Genomic DNA, 26,638 nt, shown 5'->3' with positions numbered 1-26,638 from the left:
CGTGTCTCGATAACAGAGGCGGTAGGACAGCGGCTGCCGAAGTATTCTCAGTCGTTGTCTCGGTACTGCCTTCCAATTGCCATCTCTGTTATAGTTGTCACAGGGAACAGTTTTGTCTGTAATTATGTTACTTGCTACAGTGTTGTCAGTGTTGTTGTAAGTTTCAGTTTTGAATGTCATCATTATTACGTGTAACTGTTGCCTCTGTCAAAAATGCTACATGTTGAGGTAATTTATGTGAATTTTGTCTGTCAGTATTGTTACATGTTGCGGTTGCTACTGACAATACAGTGGCATGTTAAAGTTTTGTCTGTCAGTATTGTGACATGTGACGGTTGCTAATGACAATACATTGACATGTTAAAGTTTTGTCTGTCAGTATTGTGACATGTGACGGTTGCTAATGACAATACATTGACATGTTAAAGTTTTGTCTGTCAGTATTGTGACATGTGACGGTTGCTAATGACAATACATTGACATGTTAAAGTTTTGTCTGTCAGTATTGTGACATGTGACGGTTGCTAATGACAATACATTGACATGTTAAAGTTTTGTCTGTCAGTATTGTGACATGTGACGGTTGCTAATGACAATACATTGACATGTTAAAGTTTTGTCTGTCAGTATTGTGACATGTGACGGTTGCTAATGACAATACATTGACGTGTTAAAGTTTTGTCTGTCAGTATTGTGACATGTGACGGTTGCTAATGACAATACATTGACATGTTAAAGTTTTGTCTGTCAGTAGTGTTACATGTGACGGTTGCTAATGACAATACATTGACGTGTTAAAGTTTTGTCTGTCAGTATTGTGACATGTGACGGTTGCTAATGACAATACATTGACATGTTAAAGTTTTGTCTGTCAGTATTGTGACATGTGACGGTTGCAACATAAAGCCTTACGTGTCATTATTGTTGACTTCGCTCGTCACGCCATAAATCAGGGTTCGATTCCCCTCACCCGTTCTGTGCTTGAAGCCCCTGGTTTCCCCTGCCGTGATATTTGCTGCATTATTGCCAAATGCTGCATAAAACCGTACTCAGTTCTCCGGGGACGGAGGACACACAATTTTAGAAGTATGCCAGCTTTTCTGATGTTTGTTTAAACGTCAAACGTACGCTTGCAAATGATACGGTCATTGCATATGTACCGAGCAAATACGTCACGGGGGTGCACGCTACAAGGTTCCCAGAACAGTCGAAAAATGTATCACCTTGTCATCTCACAGTAATGCAAAATATCGATCAGGTCCTCCTGATCCACCACATGCCTGTCGCTCGTTGACCACGGTTATTAATCTGATGGAACTGACCTCCACACGTAATGAGTAACGTCACAGGAATAGGAGCCTTTATACATTATATATGCCACCATTAGGAGACGCCATTTTGATTGTCATGGTTTACGATAACTAACTTACAAAGCCAGAGAAGCAAAAAAATAATAAATAAATAAATAAAAATTAACAATAACATGCATTCATATGGATAGCATATATACTTTTGTGGATAAAATGTATTCAGTATTAGTTCAATACAATGGATTTTTTAAAGATATGCAAGACATTTGTCATGAGACACGGCAACATACGGCAGCTCCTTTCGTCTTCTGAATGTAGTAACACATCTACAGCTGTAGGTCAACAGTTTTCGTCAGCAAACCATGCCCGTCAAAAGACGCGACTACCGGGATGGGCTGGTCAAGCTAGGTGACAAAGATGACTCACAAAGATCGCTGTCAGGTAACTGGAATACTGTGACTGTTGCAAAAATAAAAGCGAAAAAAAAAATAATAAAAAGAACTCACACTATTCATGAGCTTGAAGGACCCGTATCCCAATCGCTTTTCCAGTGGGGTGGAGTTCTCCATTTTGTAGTTCAGGCAGGATTATTGCAAACTGATGTCACATTGGTGGTACACTGTTGGGTGTAGTGTTAAGAAACAAAAGTTAACGAACGTACAAGCGTGAAGCAAGATATGAATAACTGAGATCTTGCAATAACTGAAAACCTTCTGAATAACCTCTGGCCGGTGGGGTAGCCCAGTGGTTAAAGCGTCCGCTCGTCACGCCGAAGACCCGGGTTCGATTCCCCACATGAATACAATGTGTGAAGCCTATTTCTGGTGTCCCCAGAAACCTATTACTGGTTTCACCGTGATATTGCTGGAATATATGAACCATATTCAGTTTAAATAACACCATCATGATCAGTCTAAAACGTCACCATCACAATCTGAATAATGTAAACATATGCACTGTATGTTAAAGACGACAAAGTGCCTCGACTTCAATCAAACCAAGATAAATGTGCATTTAACATTATTTGTTAGAAAACTGGAATTCAATTAATGTAAAAAAGTGCATTTCAGCCATAGCCGCACTGAAAGTGTGTCACGAGTACTTCAACCCATTATACAATAAATTATTGATGTCCTTGAAAGGTCCAAACACTTCTTTACGACTCGGCTATAACACTATGCTTTTGTAAGACCTAGCCAGTCTTGAGGAGAGAAATCCGAGTTCAAAGAACATGCTTTATAAGAGCTCCGGTCATCATTATGAATTCCCACAAGCAGTTCTCTCCGACATCGCGGCGTCTCTAGCTCTTTCTGAAGCTCCCCAACGTCGCCCCTTTCATACTCCTGACGCGAAGTAGAACAAAACGAACCCAACGAGCATTTGCCAACAGCAGTACTTCGCTTCAGCATCAGAGAGGTTAGTGCGGGCTGGTCCAGTGGGTATATGATACAGGACAGGGGTATGGGGGCCATCTGTTGGGGTTGGGCATGTGGAGAGGGGTATGCAAACATAGAATCACCAAACTTGGACATTGCAAGAGCAGGTACCCAATGTTCTTTCGGCTCCAAGTTTAGCATTGATTTCTTCGTTCAATATTTTCTTTAGCTTTCAGAATCTATCAGTGTAACTGCTAATCAAATTTTCTGCTTTTCTCGCGCATGTTTTTTTTGGTTTTTTTTGTTCGATTCTCTCGGAGGAAAAGAGATTTCTATCAAGGACGGCCTTTCGTTCACGGTGCTTTTCCATTGCCATCTGTTATATTCGGCATATGTCTGGGACTTAGCATTGTTAATATCCGCGCTTCAGAAACGCCAAGTGCAAGAACGCAATAAAAAGGAAGTACGTTGCTTTCGTTGAATCACGTTGCTGATACGTAATTTAAATATGTTCAAGAAATTGTCCGTCGGCAAAGTTTATTCTTAACGATAATGCATTATTCACGTCTATGAATTTGTTTACATCGTGTATCCTTTATAGTTTCAACAGTCATTTTTTATTCTGAAGACATCTGTAGATTTCATAATACTCATAAAATCGATTTATACCGAATTAGAAAGGGACAAGAAAACTTGCCGGATTAGGAGGCTCGCTGACTTGGTTCGCACATGTCATCGGTTCCCAGTTCCACAGATCGGTGCCCATACTGTTGATCACTGGATTGTCTGATCCAGATCCCATCATCAACCAACCTCCCCCCCCCCCCCCCCCACACACACACACACTTCACTCACTCACTGCACAAAGATGACGATCCCAGTTAAATGTGGTCTCCAAGAATCCATGCTTGTAACAGATGAATAACGCGTTCGGCTGGTCAAGCTCGCTGATTTGCTCACTGGGTATCCCAGTTACGCAGATCGACCTGAAATAGTGAAAAACAGCACAGAATCCCCCGAACATTATACTCTTAGAATGTAGGGGACTTCATTTTCAATTTGCGATTGCAAAACAATGGAGATCACCCGGGGCAACCAATCTTGATGATATAACAATGAATGCTTTGAGAGTGAATCACCACTTGCACTTCCTTTTGACCATTGTTTGTACATTACAGAGATGATTGGTGTCTGACGCGAGATTGCATTATACGATTTTCCTTTTGAAAAAGTCCCCGGGTGTAAACAAACGCTAACATCTGTGTGATACAGGATGACTGTCAAAATTAATGGTCTACAGTGATTTATCGACCGTTTTGAAAACCATCAAAATCAAGAATGATACTCCATGCACATCTATAGACTACTGCAATGTGCATATGCATGTTATGGGTTGTGTTTAGGAGTGGGGATAATGACATGTCTGTATTTGAAAAGTTTCTTAACTTCTAACATAATTGAAAGTTCAAGGTCCCCTATTTTTTTAAAAAAGCATATCTTACATGATGGTTTCATGCCTCTGGGTGAATCGTCCTCACAATTTCAGAACAAATTACATCTAAATGTATTCCCATCCATGTCTTGAGCTGGCCCCAAGCCAACAAATCCATACCGATCCTTCTTCATGATGATCGGTGTAGAACAACAGACGGAAGTGAGAATATCAAATAGCAATGCCATATGTATACATGTGGATAATTAAATGTCAAGCACAGGAGGAACAAAATGCCAGTGGACATATCGCTGCTAACTGCAAGTTAGGTTACAAATCTTATGTAACGGAGAGATGTAAATGTTCAATCTAAACGCCAAATGGTATTTTAGGGCTGATCTGGGAACCCAGTTGGATATATAACACTGAAACATGAAGTTTCCTTTTTCAAACTGGGAATTGGGATACAGTTATGATGGGATGGGACAAATTCACTGTATCACTGTATCACTTTTCGTACCGTGAGATCAATCAGTGTATTGCTTACCATTTACATAATCCTGACATGATTATATATCGTATTACCAGCTACACAGATCACTGTTTTGAAGGAATTAGACTCAAAAAGGTTTTGAGGACAAACGAATTACCAACACGAGTACTATATCCTCGCCCATATCATGGAGGGATTTGGTTATAGTGATGAGACAGTTCACCTCAGAGCATTGTTAATGGCCCGCTAACAGCCGATGTATGTAATGCCGTGTCCTTAACACTGACTGTTGGAGAAGCGTTTTTGTCGTTATTATTGGACAATGTCTATCTGGTTATGGAATCTATATTGGGATAATGTGCTTACAAAACATGGAGCTGTTTGTTGAGAGATAATTATACAGTCATCGACGTATGCTTACACGATAATTACGTGAATATTTACGTCATTATTATACCAGGATCAACATAGAACATATGTTCACAAACAGTGCGTTTGGTTTATCACTAATGAGAGTTACGGTTACGGTTAAAAACGTGCCGTGACAAAAGGTTTAAGAAATTCCCTCGGAACCAGCAAAATATAACACTGACAAGTCTGAAACTTTCAATATTATGTATTGACCGAAGAGCAACATACAATGATTCACAACAGATATTTCTAGTACAATGTAGTTGAGTCAAATCTGAAGTAATGGGTCACAAATATAATATCAGCTCAACAAAGTCTTGGTTTGAGAGTGCGGAACAGTTAGACTGAATGTAACACGGCGATGCTGGATGAAGGTCAATGTTGACAATCAGACGAAGGGGTAGACAGATGTAGAATTGACAGACAAATGACAATTTCTGTAAACCCGTGTAAAAATCCATGTGTGTGTGTGTGTGTGTGTGTGCTTTCTTTTGGTGTTGACTGAGTGAGATAAGATGAGCACCAGAAGGGGTCAATGAGTGGGGATCACATGTTATATTGAATGTTACTGCTTAGAGTGAGTGATATTGGTTTTACGTCGCACTCAGCAATATTCCAGCTATATGGTGGCGGTCTTTAAATAATCGAGTCTGAACTAGACACTCCAGTGATCAACATCATGAGCATCGATCTACGCAGTTAAGCTACAATGACATGTGTCAACCAACTCAGCGAGCCTGACCACCAGATCCAGTTAGCCTCCTCTTACGACAAGCATGGGTTACTGAAGATCAATTCTAATCAGGATCTTCAAGTGTCTGTATTTAAGTTTTATAACGGCGGCACAGATGAAGAAGGAAGGCACCTATCAGAGAATTATTTTACAAAAAATATTTTTTTCTAAAATCCACGTGTTGAATGATCCAAACCCAATGTTCATAGTTATAGCCTTACACCGCAATGTACAATGATAATATCCCACTTTGCCTATGGTCCACGAGCATTCAGTACAGTTCAAGTTGCACGCCCATAAGGCATGAGATTTATAGTGCTCCGTCTGAACACGAGGTATCCTCGAAATCCGACCTCATTTTTTCCTCTGAGATAAAGCTGATGACAAACTGCAATGGCTCAGTCTACATCCTCATGCTGCAGGCCCAAAGTGATCTGGCAGCTGACAGAGTCTAACTTTATACTCCCCAAGGTAACGAAACATTGCTGTTGATGTTGCTTTCTACAGAGTGTTAAGTCATGAGGTAGACACAACTTTCCCCTGGTCGTATTTACGGCCATCAACCAGAGGCTGAGGCTTAATTCTGGTATTGGATTTTATTATCCAATCAGCAGGCACTAACTGCCTGTGTGCGGTCTTCATTTACTTTATGGTACCCAAGGGAGACAACTAATACCCCTATATGTCCTCCATAGCGATAACCAAGGGAATGCAGGCCTGATGGGTAAATAACGAAAGGTTAAAGGTGACTTCTATGAAAATTTAACCCGTTAAAGAAATGGTTACGGACACTACTTTTGTTACGAACATTTTGTTTGACGAAATGTCGGTTATAACCAACCGTTTATGATATATTTCTCTACTTAGTAATTTCAGTCGAAATGCAAAGGAATGAAGTGAAAGTTAGACGAGCCAGTTATGTTCTGTAGAAGCATACGTATTGTCAGAACAATGTGATAACATATACTCACGAAAACAAATAAGGGAACAAGTGTTCCTTTATTTATTTCCAGTGTTTCACCCACTGTGCAATATATACATTCTTAAGAAACCTGGAAAAAATAAAGGAACACTTGTACCTTTATGTGTTCCCTTATTTGTTTCCATGAGTATACGTCTATGCCTATGTAACAGCAAAGCGGCGTTGCAAATACACGCTGCTGTGAACATATATCTTGTAAAAAAAGTCATTGTTGTGGTTATGTTAAATAATGTAATATTTTAGTACTTGATGCCTTTCATGTAATGTCTCGGGTTAATGCACCGTTGCTTGTACTGAAACCAGATTAAACTATATTATTTTAATGTCACACAAGACCAATACTTCAACAGGAACACCTGGCGTGACTTTCATTCGTTGTACAAGTATTGGAAATCGAACATAAGGTCTTTGATATGGCATGGCAAGCCAAAACTTTAAAGTAATTTACAGGTTCCTACAAATCCATATTAAAAGCAAAAAGCAATTTTTTCCCATATGCTATCGTTTTTAACATAACTTGATCAAAGTTGATCAGAAAAAAAGAAAAAGGCGTGTTGCAAGTGCATAAGAAGTGATAGGAATGCTTTGTTGGGAATATTTACGACGATGGCCCCGTCGTCTCGAAGTATTAAATATAGTGCTGGGGTCCGCCTCAGTTACCATTCCTGCAAACAGGTGTCTCTTTTCTACATTGATTATAGTGGTCACAATGGTAATATCAGATAAATGGGGATCATTTGCTGAACATACCACTCAATTTATGATCACTGCCAATCCAGTAGGGTTCTTCATTGATTATCGTAACCAGAATGGGAGCCCGTATCAATCGTTAAACATACCACCCAATTTATGATGACTGCCTGTCCATTGTGGTGCCTGAAGCCAGGTTTACTCAAAGACTGCATTAGTAAATTTATCCACTAAAAGCCCGTCTTTCTCATGTGCATATGCGAGGTACGTGGTGTTGCGAGTATTGATTGGTAATGCTCGGGTTGGAATTCAATGTGTGTAAGCCATCGTTACGTCTTTGCTGCAGAATAATGAAGGTGATTATTTGGTCTAAATATTGGATTTAACCAAGGTCTTTCAGCAAAGCTAGATTATCACAAAAGCTCCGCCTGAAACAATAAACGAATGCACATGCACAAAACGATAAAGTCAATAGCGTGCTTGGCAACTGGCGTTGTATTGACATTCTGTTAATGCCATACAGTACGGCGCGCTTTGTTGTTGCCAGCTTGTCAAATCACTGTACATTACTTACACAATGTTCGCACTTCATCAGCAACGAAATACGATAAATATTTAAACAGGACATGCATGTCTGCATGTTTGCCCTTGTGTGACATTTTATTATCCGATTTTGCACCATCGTGACAATGTATGAACCACTAATGGATCCGTGACATGCAACCTTTCTAAATATGGAGTATATATTAAGAATTATGTATTCATATATGGACACAGTGTTGTCAACATGTCGCTGCAAGGTTTGAATTTCAATTTGCAAATGAGATACAATTTCAAAAAAGTCTTTTGTATGAGTCAAGATGATAATGCCGAGATTGTCCTTTGAATTTGCAAGAAAGTCAATAATGTTCCACAGACATATTATTTAAAATTTATTATTCCTGTTTTCAAAAACACCCCTTAAGCTATGTGATCGTAGTGGACAAGAAATGTCTTGAACAGGTCATGTAACCTAACACTTTATGATCTTTCAATGTAAAAGTAAATAATTTCTATAAATTATGTAGGCCAATAAGAAGCTTATAGCATGGAATATATAAAAATAAATATGTAAATAATCCAAATATAAATATTATAAATTGTCAATGCAAGAAAACATTAGGCCTTCGTTATTTCTTGGACACACAAAGGGCAAAATATCCTGTGAAAAGTATATGAGTGATTTGCGGAACGTCAAACACTCTAAAACACCCTCCAGACAATTTATACAAAAAAGTATATATTCATTGATTGAGGCTGCTAAACAAAATACTACTGCCATGGGAGGGCTGAATCCAAACAAACCAGGCATTCAAGGTATGGAAACCCACTGACTCTATATTGTATTTGTTGATTGAGCTGAAACTAAACACTTAGTTATTTTAATTAAGACTGATGGTTGCAAGTGCAGAAATTCTGCAGGGAGATTCTTCAGAAAGCAAATCCAAGTTGTGTTGGAGATGGATACACATTTCCGTATGCATGCAACACGTATTAAGCTTTATATACTCTTCAAAAAAGCCAGTGGAACTTCATTATTTTTATTTACGACTTAAAATATTTAGGAGATTTATCGGAGTCAGTCAATGTTGATATAGTAATGTTAAATGTTCTGAGAGTGCATCACCATTTGCACTACCTTACAGCCATAATTATTTGGTATGTAGTTGCTTCTGAAAGGTGATTAGTGTATGGCATGTAATTTGCATGTGAAGGATTTTCATTTTAAAAGAAACGACTAGAAAATGTGTGATACAAGATGAGTGTCAAAATCAATACTCCAAATGATTTCTCGACCTTCTTGAAAAAACGTCAATATCAAGAATGTGACCCCACGCACGTGTATGGGGCTACTGCTTTGTGCACATGCATATCATGCGTTGTATTTAGTAGTCGTAATAGAGGGAAATGGTGGTACGCTCATAAGATGTCTGTCTTTGAAACGTTTGTTAACATTTACACTTCCTATCCAAATTGAAAGTTCAGGTTCCCCAACTTTATTTGAAGAGTATACATCGAGTTAGTGAGTGAGATAGTATGTTTTAAGGCACGCCCAGCAATAATCCAGCTATATGGCGGCGGTCTGTAAATAATCGAGTCTGGACTGGACAATCCCGTGATCATCGCTCTGAGCAAATGGGAACCGATACGTCAACCAGGTCACCGACTCTGACCATCCGATCCCGTTAGTCGCCTCTTACGACAAGCATAGGGGACTAAAGACTAGCATTCTCTGCTTTTCCTGTGTATATCAATGCCTGTAAAGCACGTCAAAGTTACCGAGTAATCAGACTAAATCAGACGAAATAGATTCCATTGTGCGTAACGTGTATGTGTGAAGCGTTTAAGAGGAATTCAGTATTAACCAAGGAGATCTAAAAAATATAAGGACATTTATGTCTTACCAACTGCACTTGGGACTCAAGTATACAACGGAAGTGGAAAAGAATATCCACGCTTGGGTATATTTGGAAACAAATTCCTTTTGGTGTGAAAGAAAAACATGTAAAAATTATTTGAAACATTTTCCATTATGCGACTGACGTGGATACCTTAGATATATATCAAAGGAATCAGTTTTAACCCTCTTCTCTAAGTCCATATTAGGGTTTGTAATGATCATGTAAAATCACCTTTTGAAATGTTTGATTTTAAAGTGATATCGGGTATTGAAAGGTATGCACAGTTTCTAGTTTTGATTTGATGATGTTAATGTCCATAGTTTGGCAGTGAAAAGGAAATTCCTAAAATTCCTAAACAAGGATTGCTTCAATGATACATGTATTTTTGGGATATTGGACACACCTGCCTCTTCCGTACCTTCTGCGTGTAAGTACCGATCACACTTAACATACATATCACTATGCCGGTGAATGTTCTTGCATCTGTAAATCATCCGTACCTTTATTCATATAATATTACAAAATAACTTTTTGTGTACATCTGCATGACAATTTGCTGTAACAATATAACATTTCTGAAATGTATTTATACTTTACTGCAGGAAACAAATCGATATTCTGATACAGATCTTGTACCTTTCCCGTGATTCACTGCTTCATAACATAATAAAAATAGAAGATAACGATTTGAGATCACCGTGAATACCAAACTAAATGTTTTTGCCACCAAGTTCAGAATATGTTTCCCTTGAGATGGTCATATTCCTTACAATACATCATACTCCCTATGTCACTGGTGCTCATGGTAACCGACTGTCCATGTCTCGTTTTTCTAATATCTCCATAATCTATTACCATTTCTTAGCGCTTTAGAGACATCATACCGCTCACACATCCATCAATGCCTCTGCAAAATCTTTGTTTAATCCACTGAGTGAACTGTGAATATTTACAGTATTCGTTTACTCACCCAAGTAACCATTATACGTATTAACTCCAAATATCATGTACTGACTATGAAAAAGAGCGCAAAGAGTAGTAGTTTCAACTATTCCCAGAAAAACACCCTTGTGGATGTAATGATACATGTAGCTGTATTACAGGAATAGGTCCGTGAATATCAATGATGGCACCAGGTGTTCGCGAAAATGGTTTGCGAAAAAGTCTTGTCACAACCGTATAGTGGTATCGGGTTTAACGGATTCATAATAGCAATACATTGCCGATATAAATAATAATAACTATTACTCCCCTAAAAAGAGCTGAACACGGGACGGACATGCTGTTAACGCGTACAGCATGACTGACGTTATTCTTAATGGGCAAGAAGATTGATAGTCATATGATTTAGACCACCGGGTACCCATCTTCTGGAAGATTGATAGTCATATGATTTATACCACCGGGTACCCATCTTCTGGAAGATTGATAGTCATATGATTTATACCACCGGGTACCCATCTTCTGGAAGATTGATAGTCATATGATTTATACCACCGGGTACCCATCTTCTGGAAGATTGATAGTCATATGATTTATACCACCGGGTACCCATCTTCTGGAAGATTGATAGTCATATGATTTATACCACCGGGTACCCATCTTCTGGAAGATTGATAGTCATATGATTTATACCACCGGGTACCCATCTTCTGCAATTTTGAACACAATCTCTTACTATAGATGCTATTAACAAATCAAAATTGTGTACTAACCAATATATATTAACAAATAGTTATATCTCTATATTCTGATTACGTTTACGTGACTCATAATGGTAAAACAACATGGTTAAAAAAGATGGTATAGCGGATTATTTTTTATAGAGCAAGGGCTCACAATGGAAACACAATACTGTCGTTCACGTCCATGTTGTAATGAAGAGGATGCGATTTAAGCATGGCTCCGTCAGTGAAAGCGTCGGATTACCGGCTGACTGGAAACAGTTGGAGGGGATCTGGTGCTTGTCTTGTCAAATTACGGCTGTTGTGGACGAAGGTACTACTTACGCAACGACACTGACATATGGTGCGAGCACTGACTGGCATCATAAAATGTCATCTAGGTACGGCCTATCCCTGCATGCAAAACTACATAATAAGTTGCGTCACGTTTGATGGATTAACGTGTCAGCTGATGTTTAGACTAAAGATTCTTTCTTCAGTGTAATGTCGTCTGAGTTGGGGTCGACTTGCCAGACCGGTATCAAATGACGGTACTCATTGTATTTTTGGTCATGGTGCACAAGAGTGGTTCAAAATCAGCTACCGTTACCTCAAACGGCATTGGGCGACGAGATAGCCTAGTGGTTAAGTGTTCGCTCATCACACCGAAGACCCGGGTTCGAATCCCCATGGTCACCCAGGTACACGCTTTGAAACCCATATTGCTGGAATATTGCTGAAAGCGGAGTAAAATTAAACTAACTCGAGTTTCGTTCACCAAATGACCAAATCGATGCCTGTTCTTATTTTGACTAATACATTACTTGTTAAGTGAAGACTTATCCTGTCTTTGCATGTGTACGTGTCAGTAGCGTAGGGAACTCTTGACATTTCACCACTGTGTGAATGTATGATATCTATTACACCGAAATGAATAATCGTGTCTTTCGGCAATATAGGGACGGTGTGGATGGCGGTAGATGGTTAAACTCGTTCACTCGTTACGCCGGTGGAACGGGTTCTATTCCCAATATGGGTACAGTGTGTGATGACCATTTCTGGTGTCCCCGCCGTGGTATTGTTAGAATATTGCTAAAAGCGGTGTACCTTACTTACTCGTTCACTCACTCTCTCACTCACTCAATCACTCACTCACTCACTCACATCAGTATCATAGCCTCAGTTTGAGGGGCGGTGGGGTAGCCTAGTGGTTAAAGCGTTAGCTCGTCACGTCGAAGACCCGGGTTCGATTCCCCACATGGGTACAATGTGTGAAGCCCATTTTCTGGTGTCCCCCGCCGTGATATTGCTGGAATATACCTAAAAGCGACGTAAAAACAAAACTCACCCACTCCCTCAACCAGAAATGACCTTCACTTGTGCCTATGTGGAAACAGAAAAAGGCACATCATCTTAATGAGCGACCGCACTGACCACAAGGCCACCGTCCAGCTTATGCATGAACAGCTTGTCCTTTTGTCAGAAGCAGTTACTTTATTTACCGTTCTCATTCTGAAATATTTCAAATGTTCCATATGTTTCAAAGATATACTGGGTACGTAAGGTTTAAGTACACAAAAAGAGTTTTACACACACAGTCGGTTTCCAATGATATCACACGTTTATTATATGAAATATAACGTCACAGTCCAATTTATTGATCGAAATGAAAATCCGATCTTTGTTACATATTGTATATGTGATTCTTAAAAAACACACTCCCCTGTTAGTTACAAATCTGGAGTAAAGAAGGCTTACGTTTTTTTTACTGTTTCCGTATATTATTGAAATCATGCAAGCAAGAACCCGAAACGCAATGAATGATGGGAAATACACCGGCCAGCCACTATACCACTGATCCCAAGGGAACCATTAACAACGAATTCATGTTAACACTCTCTGATTCTCCAACCAAGCTCCAGCTAATAGCCGCTATGCTGGAATCACATTTTGCACAATCTTAGAATAATGAATAATGTTGATCTCAAAATAAGAAAAGAGGCGAAAATATCTTTTTTTCACATTGACAATATGTCGTTTTATCAGCGTGAATATTATTCGAAGAGCTCCATTTTTATGCTGCGCAATGCTTTGTCGCAATGACACTGCCTTTTGTAGAATGTATTGTACATTCCTTTGGGTTTAAGATGACATGGTTGTTATGTCACCATAACTGTATGACGTATACGGTGATGCTAGAGTCTTTGGAATGGGAGTGTGTTTTTTACGCCGCTTTCAGCAATATCCCAAGAATATCACAGGACTGAAGACTAGAACCGATCTTCACGCATTCCACCACATTGATCTTCAACAGCTATAAGAGGCGACAAACAGGGTCGTGGTCATTCTCGCGGACTTGGTTGACACAAGCCATCCTATACTAATTGCATAGACTGATGCGTGTGTTGATCACTTGATGTTCTGGTCCAGATTCGATTATTTACAGACCGCCGACATATAGCTGAATATTGCTGAGAACGACGTTAAACAAAGACATACAAACAGTCCAATGTGGTCACAAACCCACAAACCGGTATGGGCAAATCGAAGCTAGTTCTTTGGTGTGAAGAGCAAACGCTTTGACCAATACTGCAACCAACATGGCTGGAATATAGCTGGTTGCGGCATAAAACAGCAAACAACCAACCCAATGTGGGCACAAACTCACAAATAATTGTGGGCAATCAAACCCAGTTACGAGTAAATACTTTAATCAACACTCCACCCGACAACTCTCCACCCGACAACCCTCCACCCGACAACACTCCATCCGACAGCCCTCATGTGAGCATCAACAGCTCTTTCCCCGTTCTCGCGGTTTGTTGTTTGTTGAATTGAGTGGTACCGCATCCATCAGTCGCCATACAGCTATTAGTGGCCAGTAATGGCGCCTTGTCACGAAGTTGGTATGAGATTCTCATCGTCATTACCGCAGTTGTAGTCAATCTGATAATGTGCTCTTAATGGAAGGGGGATATGGGCCTTAACACGAACGCATCGTTATTTGACCTGTTGATGATGTTTTGTAATGCGTTTAATAAACTCATGGGTTTAGTTGAAGTGTTGGATTATTTTATACAATGAGGATATCTCTGACCGAGTGGGTCCAGTTTATCCTTTAAAGGAGCGTCCAGTGCAGTTATTGATTTCCGAGGTTCCATTCATATATATTTTATATATCTTTATGTCTATGTTGCGGGAGTCACCATAAGGAGTCCGTTTCTTTTTCTTAGAATTAGTTGGAAGCTGTGCCTAGATTTTGGAAGTTCTCTTAGCGCTAAGATAGGTTTATGTTAATCTGTGGCACTGACGACTATCCTAGCGCAAAGTGCTTCGAATATCAAGGCCTGGTGTCTGGTGAGCCAGTGTTACACATGACAGATCCGTTGATTATGGGTGTTCGGATCCCCAAACCGTCCTGTTCATAATCCATGGTTTGTCAGCTCCACATTGGAAGAGGAAACTTTCTTGAAACTGTATATTGAGATATGAGCATAGCTTGATGCGATGCAGCACTCTTTGTTGTAACCAAGTGAGCATAGGCTGGTGCTAGAAATTGAGTTGTGCTGAATCGTGAATCGAAGCCACAGTCATAGCTTACTGCCGTCCGCAAGGGAGGTAACTGTAAACAGAATAATTGTGGTGCCTTATGCAACTAAGTAACCCATAACCTAATGGTGTGATTCTCTCGTGATATATACTGAAATCGGCTAGCGTATCATTTCTATGTACTCACAGTGAAGGCAGGTAATTAATATTTTCACTGCCCCTAGACGTCTGTTGCGATTTCTTATTATTGGCAATGTTAATAACAATGTATATGACACATCTTCCGTTGATATTGTCTGGTGATTGGCATATGACATTTGCTTTGTTGGCGACACACTTACTGGTCAATGGCTGAAGCTCGAGACGCACTGTTTCTGCTTTAACAATAGCGGACGAATTCAGCTGTCCACAAGGCCATCACAAATGCCATCTCAAACCGCCAGCAGGAATTGCAGTTAGCACGTAAAAGTGACTCTGCAGAATTGAAAATATTAGACAAGAAATGAATATTACTCTTTTGGCACTCTTCGTTAACGACTCTTCGAGATGGCTGATTGTACACAATTACCTGCATATAACGAGAATGGTTGAACATTCATTTACATACAACAATAAATGGAATCAGTTGTTGTCATGCTCTATTATCTGCAGAGTCAGGGAAGAGGAGTAGAGTTATAATCTACCAGTCGGAACATTCAGCATATACCACGGTTATCATGTCTGTCTAGCAAACGTGAGGGGAATATTCGAGTTTGTCTGAAGCAATCCATGCAACTCGAGGCGACGACGGGTTTGCATTGTCAGACTTGTTTGTTCGTATCGTCTAGTTCCATGCTGATGTTATCAGTCACTCCTTTGTGTGACCATTTGGGAACTGTTTACAAACCGCCGCCATAAAGCTGCAATACTGCTGAGTTGTGTGTTAAGGAATTCACAAACAGGAAAACACATTAAACCTACTCAGGATCTTTAGAAAACAGTTTTCTATTTATTAGATTTTCACTCATGATAACAGTTATTGGACTGTCTGGTTCAGACTCGATTAGTTAAAGACTGTCGTCACACAGCTAGAGGATTGCTGAGTGAGGCGTGTAACAAAGACGAGGCAAACCAGAACACAGCTGTGTGTTGCGAACCATACGTAAAATCTCACGCAATCATGTCACGCTCATATCAGTCCAAAGACTGAAGTGTTCCTGAAACACTTTGTAATAAACCAACGTCGTGATGACGGTGACCCCGGATGTTCACGAAGTCAGAGAGTGTGCCCAACGTCTTGGATTACCACAGTAACGTGCATTGCCATAAATGTGGCCATGGTGAATTCTGGATTCCTTTACATGAATTACTGAATAAAAAAGACCTACAAAACAAAGTAAATTCAATGTCCATTATGTGTTTTATACGACCAGAAAGGCACTATCTCTCCAAGAAGAGGAGCAATTCCCCGACTACTGTTCTAAGCCACTCCTTTCAATCATGCAAAACTGTCTCTTTCTCCTTCATCATTAGAAACTCGAGAAAAGCAAAATGTTCAGGTTTGACGTTAAAAGCATTATTATTGATCCTTGAACTTCTTGCAACCACATCTAATAGCCCAGTAGCGTGTTGGAGCTCGTCGTTGCCGTTGATACATCTACCGTCGTTGATGATGCTACCGAATGCCGTGTAATTGCTGGACGTTGTGGTCGCATATCACATAAACCGGGAACCTGTTGATTTCTACAGCTCTTTATGGAATGGATGTTTTTCACTGAGTTTAATCTTCTGTTGTAACAAGGGCACTGCTAAGCATTTCTTGTGTCCCCGGTCATGATATTGCTGTATTATCGGTTAGAGTTATGTGAGTTTAAAATGCCGACTTATCTACTGCTGTGGTACTTATCAACTGTTTTAAGTATGAATAACATCAAAGGAGGGAATGGAGATGTTATCATATCATTCGTGTTTCATTTTCTAGAATTATTCTTTGGTGGTGGTGAAGTATGACATAGATGAAAATGACCTGGTTGATCACATATCAGCATATACCCAGGATAAGTGCTCATGATATCAACCATTGGTTCAGATATGTATCGACCCGTGAAGGTCCCGGATAAATGTATCACAATGGAATCTATTTCGTCAGAAGATTTAAACTGATTACTCGGTAACTTTGACGTGGTTTACAGAAATTGATTTATTCAGGACCCGCAAAGGTCCGGCATAGAATGTTGTCTTCAGTCACCCATGCTTGTCGTGAGAGGTGACCAGCGTGATCGGGTGGTCAGTCTCGCTGACTTGGTTGACACATGCCAACGGTTCCCAATCGCGCAGAGCGTTGCGCATGCTGTTGATCACGCAATTGTCTGGCCGTCGTATTGCGGAACGTAACTCGAACCTTCGCATCAACACAAATGCCTGGTGTTGGATTACCGTGAGCCTGAAAATGTACCTTAACATGAAAAGTTCTAAATGTCCTATCAACGATGCGGGACTGAGAATCCCTGCGCCATTTCATTGCAAGCCCTTCACTTGCGTGGTGGACGGATTAAAACCAAACGAGCGGTGCCATGAAACAAATAGTCGTTAGTCGACGTCAGCAGGAAGAACAGAATATGCAACACGTGCCCAGTTAATAAAGAGACTCTGGGATGGCAACCACAAATGTGTTTTAGCTGTGTATCGTGCAGACAGTGAGGACAGTTATGGATCGACACACTGATGGTCTATACGACAGCCATGCTTCATAGAGAGACGTAATCGTCAAGTTAATGTTCTATTTTATACGTTGGCTTCATACGTTAGTTCGCTCAATCTAAGGACTGGCAGCTGTGTATTGACACCACTTCCAGATCCATGGGTGAGGTAGGCTAGTGGTTGAAACAATTGCTCGTCATACCGGGTTCGATTGCCCACATTGACACACTGTTTGTAGCCTCATGTTTGGCGTCTGCCGCCGCGAGATTCCTAAAACTAAACTCACTTACTCATTCCAGATCCATCCTAACCACTGTTTGCCCTAGACCCCTGCATGTGATTCCGTTTGATTCATTAAGCGAAATGTATTTTGGGGTATATTTGGTTACCGTCGACGTCAAGCACCACCACCACAATATTCCTCCATAGATGGCTGAGAGCTGCGGATGGTAACCGAAACACTGCTGAGGTCTCTAACGTTCATACAGCAAAAATACCACGTCAAACCTTCTCATTTGTCTTTGTCCACTTTTTACCTATTTAGTTGTCAGGATTTCCCCTTACAAAAATCCAGAAATAATGACACGCGTAAAAACCTATCCCATGCAACAGAGGCAACAAATTCAGATTAAATGAGGTAATTGGTTTAGTTCGAAACTGCAAATACGTCAATGTCAGATGTGCCAAATACGCGAAATTCAATAGAAACACGTCCGGATATTGAGTTTATGATTTAGTAGGTTAATGTACATTTGCTTGCAAAACATACATTCGTTTGCAGAAGAAAGGTAAATTAAAAACTGACCTCTAGAGAAGGCGAAAAACATTCCCTTTCAAGACATGTATTTCCTCAAGAGCATGGTCCCGGAAGTGGCAAGAGGGAAAGGGGAGATTGCGAGATGGGAAGAAAGGGAGTATTTAACACGAACGCTGAAATGGCTGGTTATACTCAGTACCAGGAAGCAGTTACGTGACAAGGGCTCGTATTTCAGATGGAGCGATGACATTCCTGACACGAGAGTCAGCGATAGGAAATAAATAACGAGACTGATAAATTTGTAATTAAGTGATTGGATGCGTCTGGTATATCTGGAATAAAGCGATCGACGTTAAAGTGATTGATCAGAGTGGCGTTAATGAAGAAGAATTGAGTGGAGGTTAATGTTCGCATCTTTTTGGATGTTTTTTCAGATTTCGAAACCAATTCGAATACGCCAGAAATGTGTCCTAACGAACACAAGACAACGGGAGTTATAGAGCTATATGATCGAGAAAGCGTTGCCATATGTTCTGTATGATTGCGAGATGCGTGAAGAGGCATTGTGGAATTCGTCTTCAGATGTGACTAACCGACAGGTGGTCCGCTTGCTGTTGGATTCTAATAGCATAGATCCATGCTTATGATCTCATTATTATTTCCTGCTGTGCTAATGCTGACTAATGTGTTGAACAACCAGCAAGCAACATTTGTAGGTCCATTGTCGTAGCATGGTCTTTGGTCCTTCAACATTTAGTGAACTGAATGTTGCAGAAGCTTCACAGTTGCAAACATTCACAACTGTAACCACTGGTTCAGGCTCTTATAAGTCACGGAGAACCACATCTTCCATATCTCCAGAGTATACGTTCCAATGAATCTCCACAATGCCCTGGATGCATCTACAGCTCAGCCCGATAAATGTATTACCTCCCTTGGCTGGCTTTTTCTTCAGTCAGGTGTCTACGCTTGGGAAGTTGAGAGAACCAGTTGCAAATCACTTTCGCTTTTTAAACTAATCGATTAAACATGGCAGCACAAGCCATGTAGATGTTCTCTGAAAGACGAAGAAGGAGTTCTTGCATATAGTCTTTCAAAGTTTCGGACTACCAGTGTGTCGGTATGATTTCCCTGAAATCTGAGTCACACTGCGAACCAACCTTTGCAGCCGCGACCGCTATATTTGTTGACACTGGCGAGCTGGCTTGTCACGGTGGGTTAGCTGATTGGTACTGAGTGAATGCGAAGCCACAAAGAGAGGTAACAAAATTATTGGGCCGACCTGTAGATGCATCCAGAGTATAGTCGAGACTTATCGGAGCGTATACCCTGGAGATATCGAGGATGGGAGAACCGGTAAATATTTCTTCTGGTTGCACGGAAACACACTTTCTTAGAATCTAAGGACAAGAAGAAGCAGCGAGAAAACTATTCACATGACATCCAATATTGTTTTAGTTCTACCTCAGAGCGGACACACACACCGTGACTACAACGTTACTAAGTAAGTGAGTTAATACTAGTATTTATCGTCACATCGGCAATGTTGCAGCCATATCGTGACAACAACAATTAGCAATTATATTGTATATCAAGAAAATTAGAAACTAAAACCCTGTTGACGAAGAACAGTAAAAACACTCGTATATCACAGACATCCAGTAATACGCTAGTAATTAAATCTAAAACAGTTAAACTATAGAGGACAATACAATATAAAAACGGGCGAGAGATTGCCAACAACTGAAGGTAGATCACCATACTAGGGACGCAACGTCACTTAAGCTTAGCTATCGTGTTGATTTATTTTAAATTCTTGTATTCCCATGAACATTTAGTTACGTAGTATTTCAAGGTTGAGTTTTAAAGATGAATTCAGTTCACATTCAGATCCCTACCCGTGAAATCCGGTGTGGAATTGGCCTTCAACAATCCATGCTTGAAAGAGACTAGCAACTTGCTCGGGTGGTCAAGCTCGCTGACCTGGATGACATATGTCATCGTATCCCGTTTCCGAAGATCGATTCTCATGCGATTGATCAGTGGATTGTCTGGTGCAGACTCGATTACTTACATACCATCGTCACACAGCTAGACTATTGTCGAGACGGCGTAAAACCAGACTCACTCACTTTAAGAAGTAATAATCAACATAACACTTGACGTTTCGGACACCTACACGGGTTAACGCACTTTTATGGTGGCAGAATTGAGATGTATTTTTACATTTGATATGAGATTATGCACGTACAAATTATATTTCTGTCTTTTCAGATCGACAGAGGTGGCTATTGGTCTGACGTCAACAGGGGTTGTGTACATCATTCTCAGTCATCGAACCGCCAGGGGGCGTCGGAAGGTGCACATGGCACGTGACCTGGTGTCTGACTGCGTTGTGTGACGGATCCTCCTTGAAGCCAGATTCTGACAAAGGTCATAGTGTGGAACAGGGTGACCTTTCTCAGCCTGAACTATACCTTTATGTGTGATTTCACGTGACAAAACCTGAACAGTCTGCAGCATGGCCAAGTATTCTCTTTTCGTGATATAAGAATTGGCTACAAGTGGAGACGTTTTATGCATTATTTTTATGTCATATATATAGATAGTTAGATACATGTAATGGTTGTGAACTCATGCACATTTTGGAAACTACTTTTGTACGACACGTGATCAGTGAACCAGGTGCCAATATTTTTCTAGAATGATTTTAACCTAAGTTAGCAAAATGTTTTCTTTTACTATTTCTTCATTAGGAAAACAGGGGTGGACCTTATACACAAAGAGAAGACAGGACGTTTTCACTAGGGTCAATGTGATTCTTTATAACATTAAAGTGTATTTGTTTATTTATTTATTGCAAGTTCATTACACCGACCGGTCAAGTATTGTCGTGTTGACCGTGTTGTTTAAGACCATGGAAACATCTGAGTAACCATGGTCAACGGATTTAATGCGTTATTGGGTTCTAAGATGTCACTGTTCCTAGGGGATTATTGTTACCAACGTAAAGCTCAATAACTCCCTGTACGAACTCAGGGCAATTCTCATACTGTAGCAACGTATCCTTTCTGGGAACGTTTGCAATGAATATCTTGGCAATGGTCTAATGATATTTGTCATTGGGTTTCTAAGGTGTATATGTCTGCAGTAGAATATTCTTACCAACGTAATGCGCAAGAACTGCCTATAACTTACATGATGACATATCTATCGATGGAATGTTTGTATTGAATATCTTTACAACGTTTTAATAATATGGGTCTTGCATTTTTGGACGTGTTTTGAGGCAATATTCTGGCAATGTCATGGCAGGAGACATAAGACCCGGACACAAAATATAACCATGTGACGATTCGAAAACGATGTGAGACCAGGAAACGCTGTTAACAGTGGACCATCCAGTCGGAGGTGAAACGAGTCAGGTTGCTAGTAGAATAGTTGGAATACGACACAATACTAATGTCATATGCGGAGGAAGAATAGGCAATATTCTAGAAGTATTATCTGGTCCAGATTCAGCTGTATGCATGGCTGCATCTTTGGCACAATCATTGTTGAATGAGCTGTTTGGCACCATGTATGATGAAACTTCGTAAGTGGTAAAGCAGAACATGATTTCTCAATATAGGGATATCTGGTGTTATAACTGATTTGCAGTGATCCATTCGTGTAGTTTCACCTATTGATGGAATCTGCCTTCCAAAATCGAGACACTCTGAAATACAGTCTCAGATGAATTTTTCCGGTAGGTTACAACGTTGGCATTTGAAAATGGAAATATTCTAATCTGGAAAAAAGCGTCATTTGATGAAATATTTTTACCTGTATTACTAACTTCATTATCAACAAGGGATAAAACACAATGCGTTATGTGACAAGAGTGAGTGAGTGAGTTACTATTTGTCGTCACATCGGCAATATTCCAGCCATATCGTGACCAGAACAATTAATAATTACACTTTATATCAAGAAAATTAGAAACTAAAACCCTGTCAACTAAGAACAGTAAAACCACCAGTATATCACAGATATCCATTTAAAATTAGTAATTATATCCAAAAAAAGTTAACTAGAGAGGTCAATACAATATAAAAGTGGGCTATAGATTGTCAACAACAGAAGGTAGATCACCATAGACCCTGGGGACTTCACGTGACAAGAAACTAAACTAAATGTGTTAACTCATTAAATACTAAACCTTAGAATACATATAAAATATATACATAATAAGACATTAATTTCACATGCAATGTTGTCTGTTAGGAAAAGAAGCAACAGAATACCAACGCAATCATAACTGAAGTAATGACACAAGCAGGCAGACGTTTACAAATCCTCCGACGTTGTTGATTTGTGAGATTCCATGTGAAAGTCGCGATTGCCATTTAGAGTATTGGCCAATCTACATACAAACCTGAATTCAGATCCCATTTCCTGCATTTGGTTTTTGTCGTCCTCAAAGTGTTCATTACATTTCCCCTTAGTGAAAATTGATTTGTCCAAGCATATTCGAGTCAACGCACATCGATCTGCGATATCAGTATCTCCCATATTCTGAGGAAGAAGCCTATCTCAAACATGGATGTTCAGTCTGACCAGTCAGATACAGTGTGACATTATAGGATAGTTTGTGATATGTCCTCAATGGGAAGATCATGTCGTTCTTGTAGCTATGGCAAAACTTCATTCTTTGCATATTGTATCTGCTTCATCCCTTCTGTAGATAGTTGTATTGGATTTGTCGATAGGTAGCCCGATCTGAAACGTATTGCTTGCTGTGACAATTTACAGATAAAAATATTATTCCATTAACATATAAAGTGCACCGGTTCCTGTTACAAAATCCCCTATTTACGTTTACATGTCTTCAATCGTGTTTTGGCACTTGCAATATATATCCCAGGGACACTTGCCATATATATCCTTACTATCCTTGTCATTTCAAATGTATATCAACCGTGATAACTAAAGGTATTATTGTACACATGTAAACGTGTAACAATTAGACTAGAGTAAGAGTAAATCATTCATTCATTCATTTCGTATTGTCCACAAATACCTATTGCATTACAGTTCTATACAGTTAGAACGTCATATAATTTAGTATTTATTCTTCGATCACATATTCTGTCACGATAATTTATGATATTCATTTTCATCTGCCAGTACACTTAGAATAATATTGTTCACATACATTCTTTAGTGGGATGAATATAAAGGTTGACTGCAAGATCTGGTATCCTTTTCAACAGTACTTCACTTAACATGGTTCTCCTGCCCGTATAGGTCATAATGTGGACGAACCTTTATAATTTTGTTGCATTGTTGTTTTGCAAACAGAATGTTGGAACACCTTACGTTATTGCTTGAAATACCTTTCAAGAAGCTGTTTCATGCTGTCAGGATATTTCTTTTCCACAAGAATAATGAAAGACTTCTTAAGCCCATTTTTTGGCTTTCGTGACAGATTATCCAGTTATTAAATGTGGTCGTTTGATCAGGCAAAAGTGTCAACATAACATGGCAACTACTATTAAATGAGTACATTTCAGTAGTTCCATCAAGTTACGATTTTGGCACGATTTTCACTCGATTTTGACACGATTTCTTTGCACCAGAAGGTTGATAAATATCCGAAAACCCTTAGTTGACGGGCAAATTGGCTTGTCTTTCTTTGTACCACTTTGAAAAGAAAACACAACAACACAAACGTAAACATCATCAAATGCAGCGATTTCCACAGATGTGACACCTGGTGTTTGCGAACATTTCCATGATTACTGTAAGTGTCAAAGTCACGTATCACCAACACAAAAGTACACTGAAAAAAGCAGGATTTGTTTGAAGTTTGCACAGACTGCTTTTTGTGCAGCTGTTCGGACTTGAAACAAAACCTGTCCAGAATTAGCTTTGATATCAGCCATTTCAGAAGAAAGAAACAGTTAGTGTTTTTCAGATGTTATCTGAAACGGAAGCATTTCTGTTTGTCAGTTACAACTCCATTACGGTTTATTTGCCGACTCTCTTTTGAAGGACAATAAAGCCTTTTTGCTGAGTCAGCGTTTAAACACAAATAATTAGGCCGCAAGAGAATTAGGACTTGAAGATGGCGGTTCCTTGTTCTGAATATGGCAGACCTTGTGACGTATGTGCAGATGTGCTTTCGATTACTTGTAGTTTCTATTTGTTCTTTGTTAACAAGTCTTCTACACAGCGCTGATTCTATGACTAGGATGGCAGGGGATAACATATAAGCCCTGGGCGAGAAAACCTGAAAAGCGAATCTCGATAATGCATATGGTTACTGATCGTGAAACGATAAATATTGCATGAATATCATGAACAAGTTTATTCCTGAACATAAATGTAGTATGTTTTAAAATGATCTTTTCATTTATACATGACAGCTTGGATTGCATTTATGTGCCACTAATTATCAGTTGTTTGTACATTTAAGTTTTCATCTTGTTTCATTCTGAAGATATAACGAGATATCATCATGGACTGTTCTAGACATTGAAGTTTGAACGATATGTTGCCATTGACATGGATTATATTCCCTTCTGATAATTTGTCAATAAAATAATCAAAACAAAGTTATCTTGTTTCATTCTGGAGATGTAACCAAGTATCACTATGGATTGTTCCAGACATTGACTTTGGAACGATTTGTCACCACTGACATAAATTTTATTCGATTCTCATAATTTGTCAATAAAATTAATCAAAACACATTGAAGATGTCCGTTTACATTATCTCGATGTCCTCCACCACTCAGAAAAATAATAAAGCTATTCATTACAGTTGGTTATTATATTATTCGTATTCACGCCTGTCTTAGGAACATGCATTGATACAGCTTGATGTTGCACTAGATAATCACTTATGAAATCTTTACATTTGTCACACTCAAGGAAAGGAATACATGAGCATAATGAATCTCACGCAAATGTCCCATTGATATGAATATGTCAATTGCAACGTGAATTGGGAAAGTGAGAACTTTTGTGGATGGCATCATCTGAATTGCATTTGTCTACATCCTAGCATTGTTTCACATGATGGATGAGTAAGCGGAAAATTTCGCAAACTATGGAACTTGATGTCCAGTCATTCTTTCTCCGTTATGTGTAACACATAAAAATATATGCCACTAGTTAAAAAATGTTAAAACATTTTTACAAATTTGGAGAATTTCAAGTTGCTGTGACGGTTTTCTCGATTACGAAAAATAACCAAAATATGCTTGTTAAAAGAACTTACTAAAAACAACAAAAAGAAATATTATTAAAGAAATGGCGAAAGGTTTTCAATTTTTAACTTGAAATAATGAGATATTCGAACTTGAAATAATGAGATAATCTTCAAAGCAACGAGAATGATAGAATCATAGGAAGAATAGAAACACTATAATAAAAATAAATGATTACCCCAAATTCAGCGATGATCCCAGGTACACCAGTACAAAGTATGCAAGTACACCAGGTACACCAGTACAAAGTATGCACATCCCGAGGATAACAATGCTAAATTCAGATTCAGTTTCTCAATGAATATAACATGTATCTGTCTTTGGAATCTGCCTCTTTCGTGGGGGCGCGGTGGACGAGCTGTCTAAGGCGTGAGGCTACTAATCCAGCGAGCTTGCAGGTACCAGGATCGAGCACACCTGTGATCGGGTGTAAAAAACCTTGGAGTCAACTTTGTGTGGAGACTCTTTCAGTGTTGTCACAACCCCTAGCGTGTAGTACACAACCCTGTACACTTAAAAGAACCCACGAATCCGTTGGTAGATGGTGGCCACACGAATACGTGCAGACACCTAGTTGCGGGTACAGCAAAGTACAGTGAACATGATCAAAGTACTGTGACTATGTGTCCCAGTCGCCCAAGCTGTGAATGGGTACCTCGTAAGGATGGTAAAGCCACATGAAATCGGTGCGCCTGGTAAGGCTGCAAGAGTTGTATGATCCCCAGGGAGTTGCGATTGAAAATACGATGTGCCGTTGCTAAGGACATCCAATGATCGAGGGGGAAAAATGAGGCAGTTGAACTAACTGGATATCGGCGCTAGACAAATATCTAGTTGTATATCGGAGACTGAATAATTGACGGAT

The 26,638-nt window shown here is 39.6% G+C and overlaps 1 protein-coding gene across 1 annotated transcript in view; it reads left to right on the top strand.

The window, feature by feature from the left end:
* LOC137267555 (uncharacterized) overlaps positions 1–25,186 on the top strand; it is a 53,339-nt gene extending 28,153 nt beyond the window's left edge. The window contains exon 2 of the mRNA XM_067802031.1: positions 20,792–25,186. Within this exon, the coding sequence (XP_067658132.1) occupies positions 20,792–20,918 (127 nt within the window). The 3' untranslated portion in view covers positions 20,919–25,186. The remainder of the gene's footprint in view (positions 1–20,791) is intronic.
* Positions 25,187–26,638: the final 1,452 nt, after the last annotated feature.

The sequence above is a fragment of the Haliotis asinina genome, chromosome 16 (genome assembly GCF_037392515.1).
Source record: "Haliotis asinina isolate JCU_RB_2024 chromosome 16, JCU_Hal_asi_v2, whole genome shotgun sequence".
In the NCBI taxonomy this organism is placed as follows: domain Eukaryota; kingdom Metazoa; phylum Mollusca; class Gastropoda; order Lepetellida; family Haliotidae; genus Haliotis; species Haliotis asinina.
Note: the sequence above shows the minus strand (reverse complement) of the source record. Positions and strands in the feature narration are given on the sequence as shown.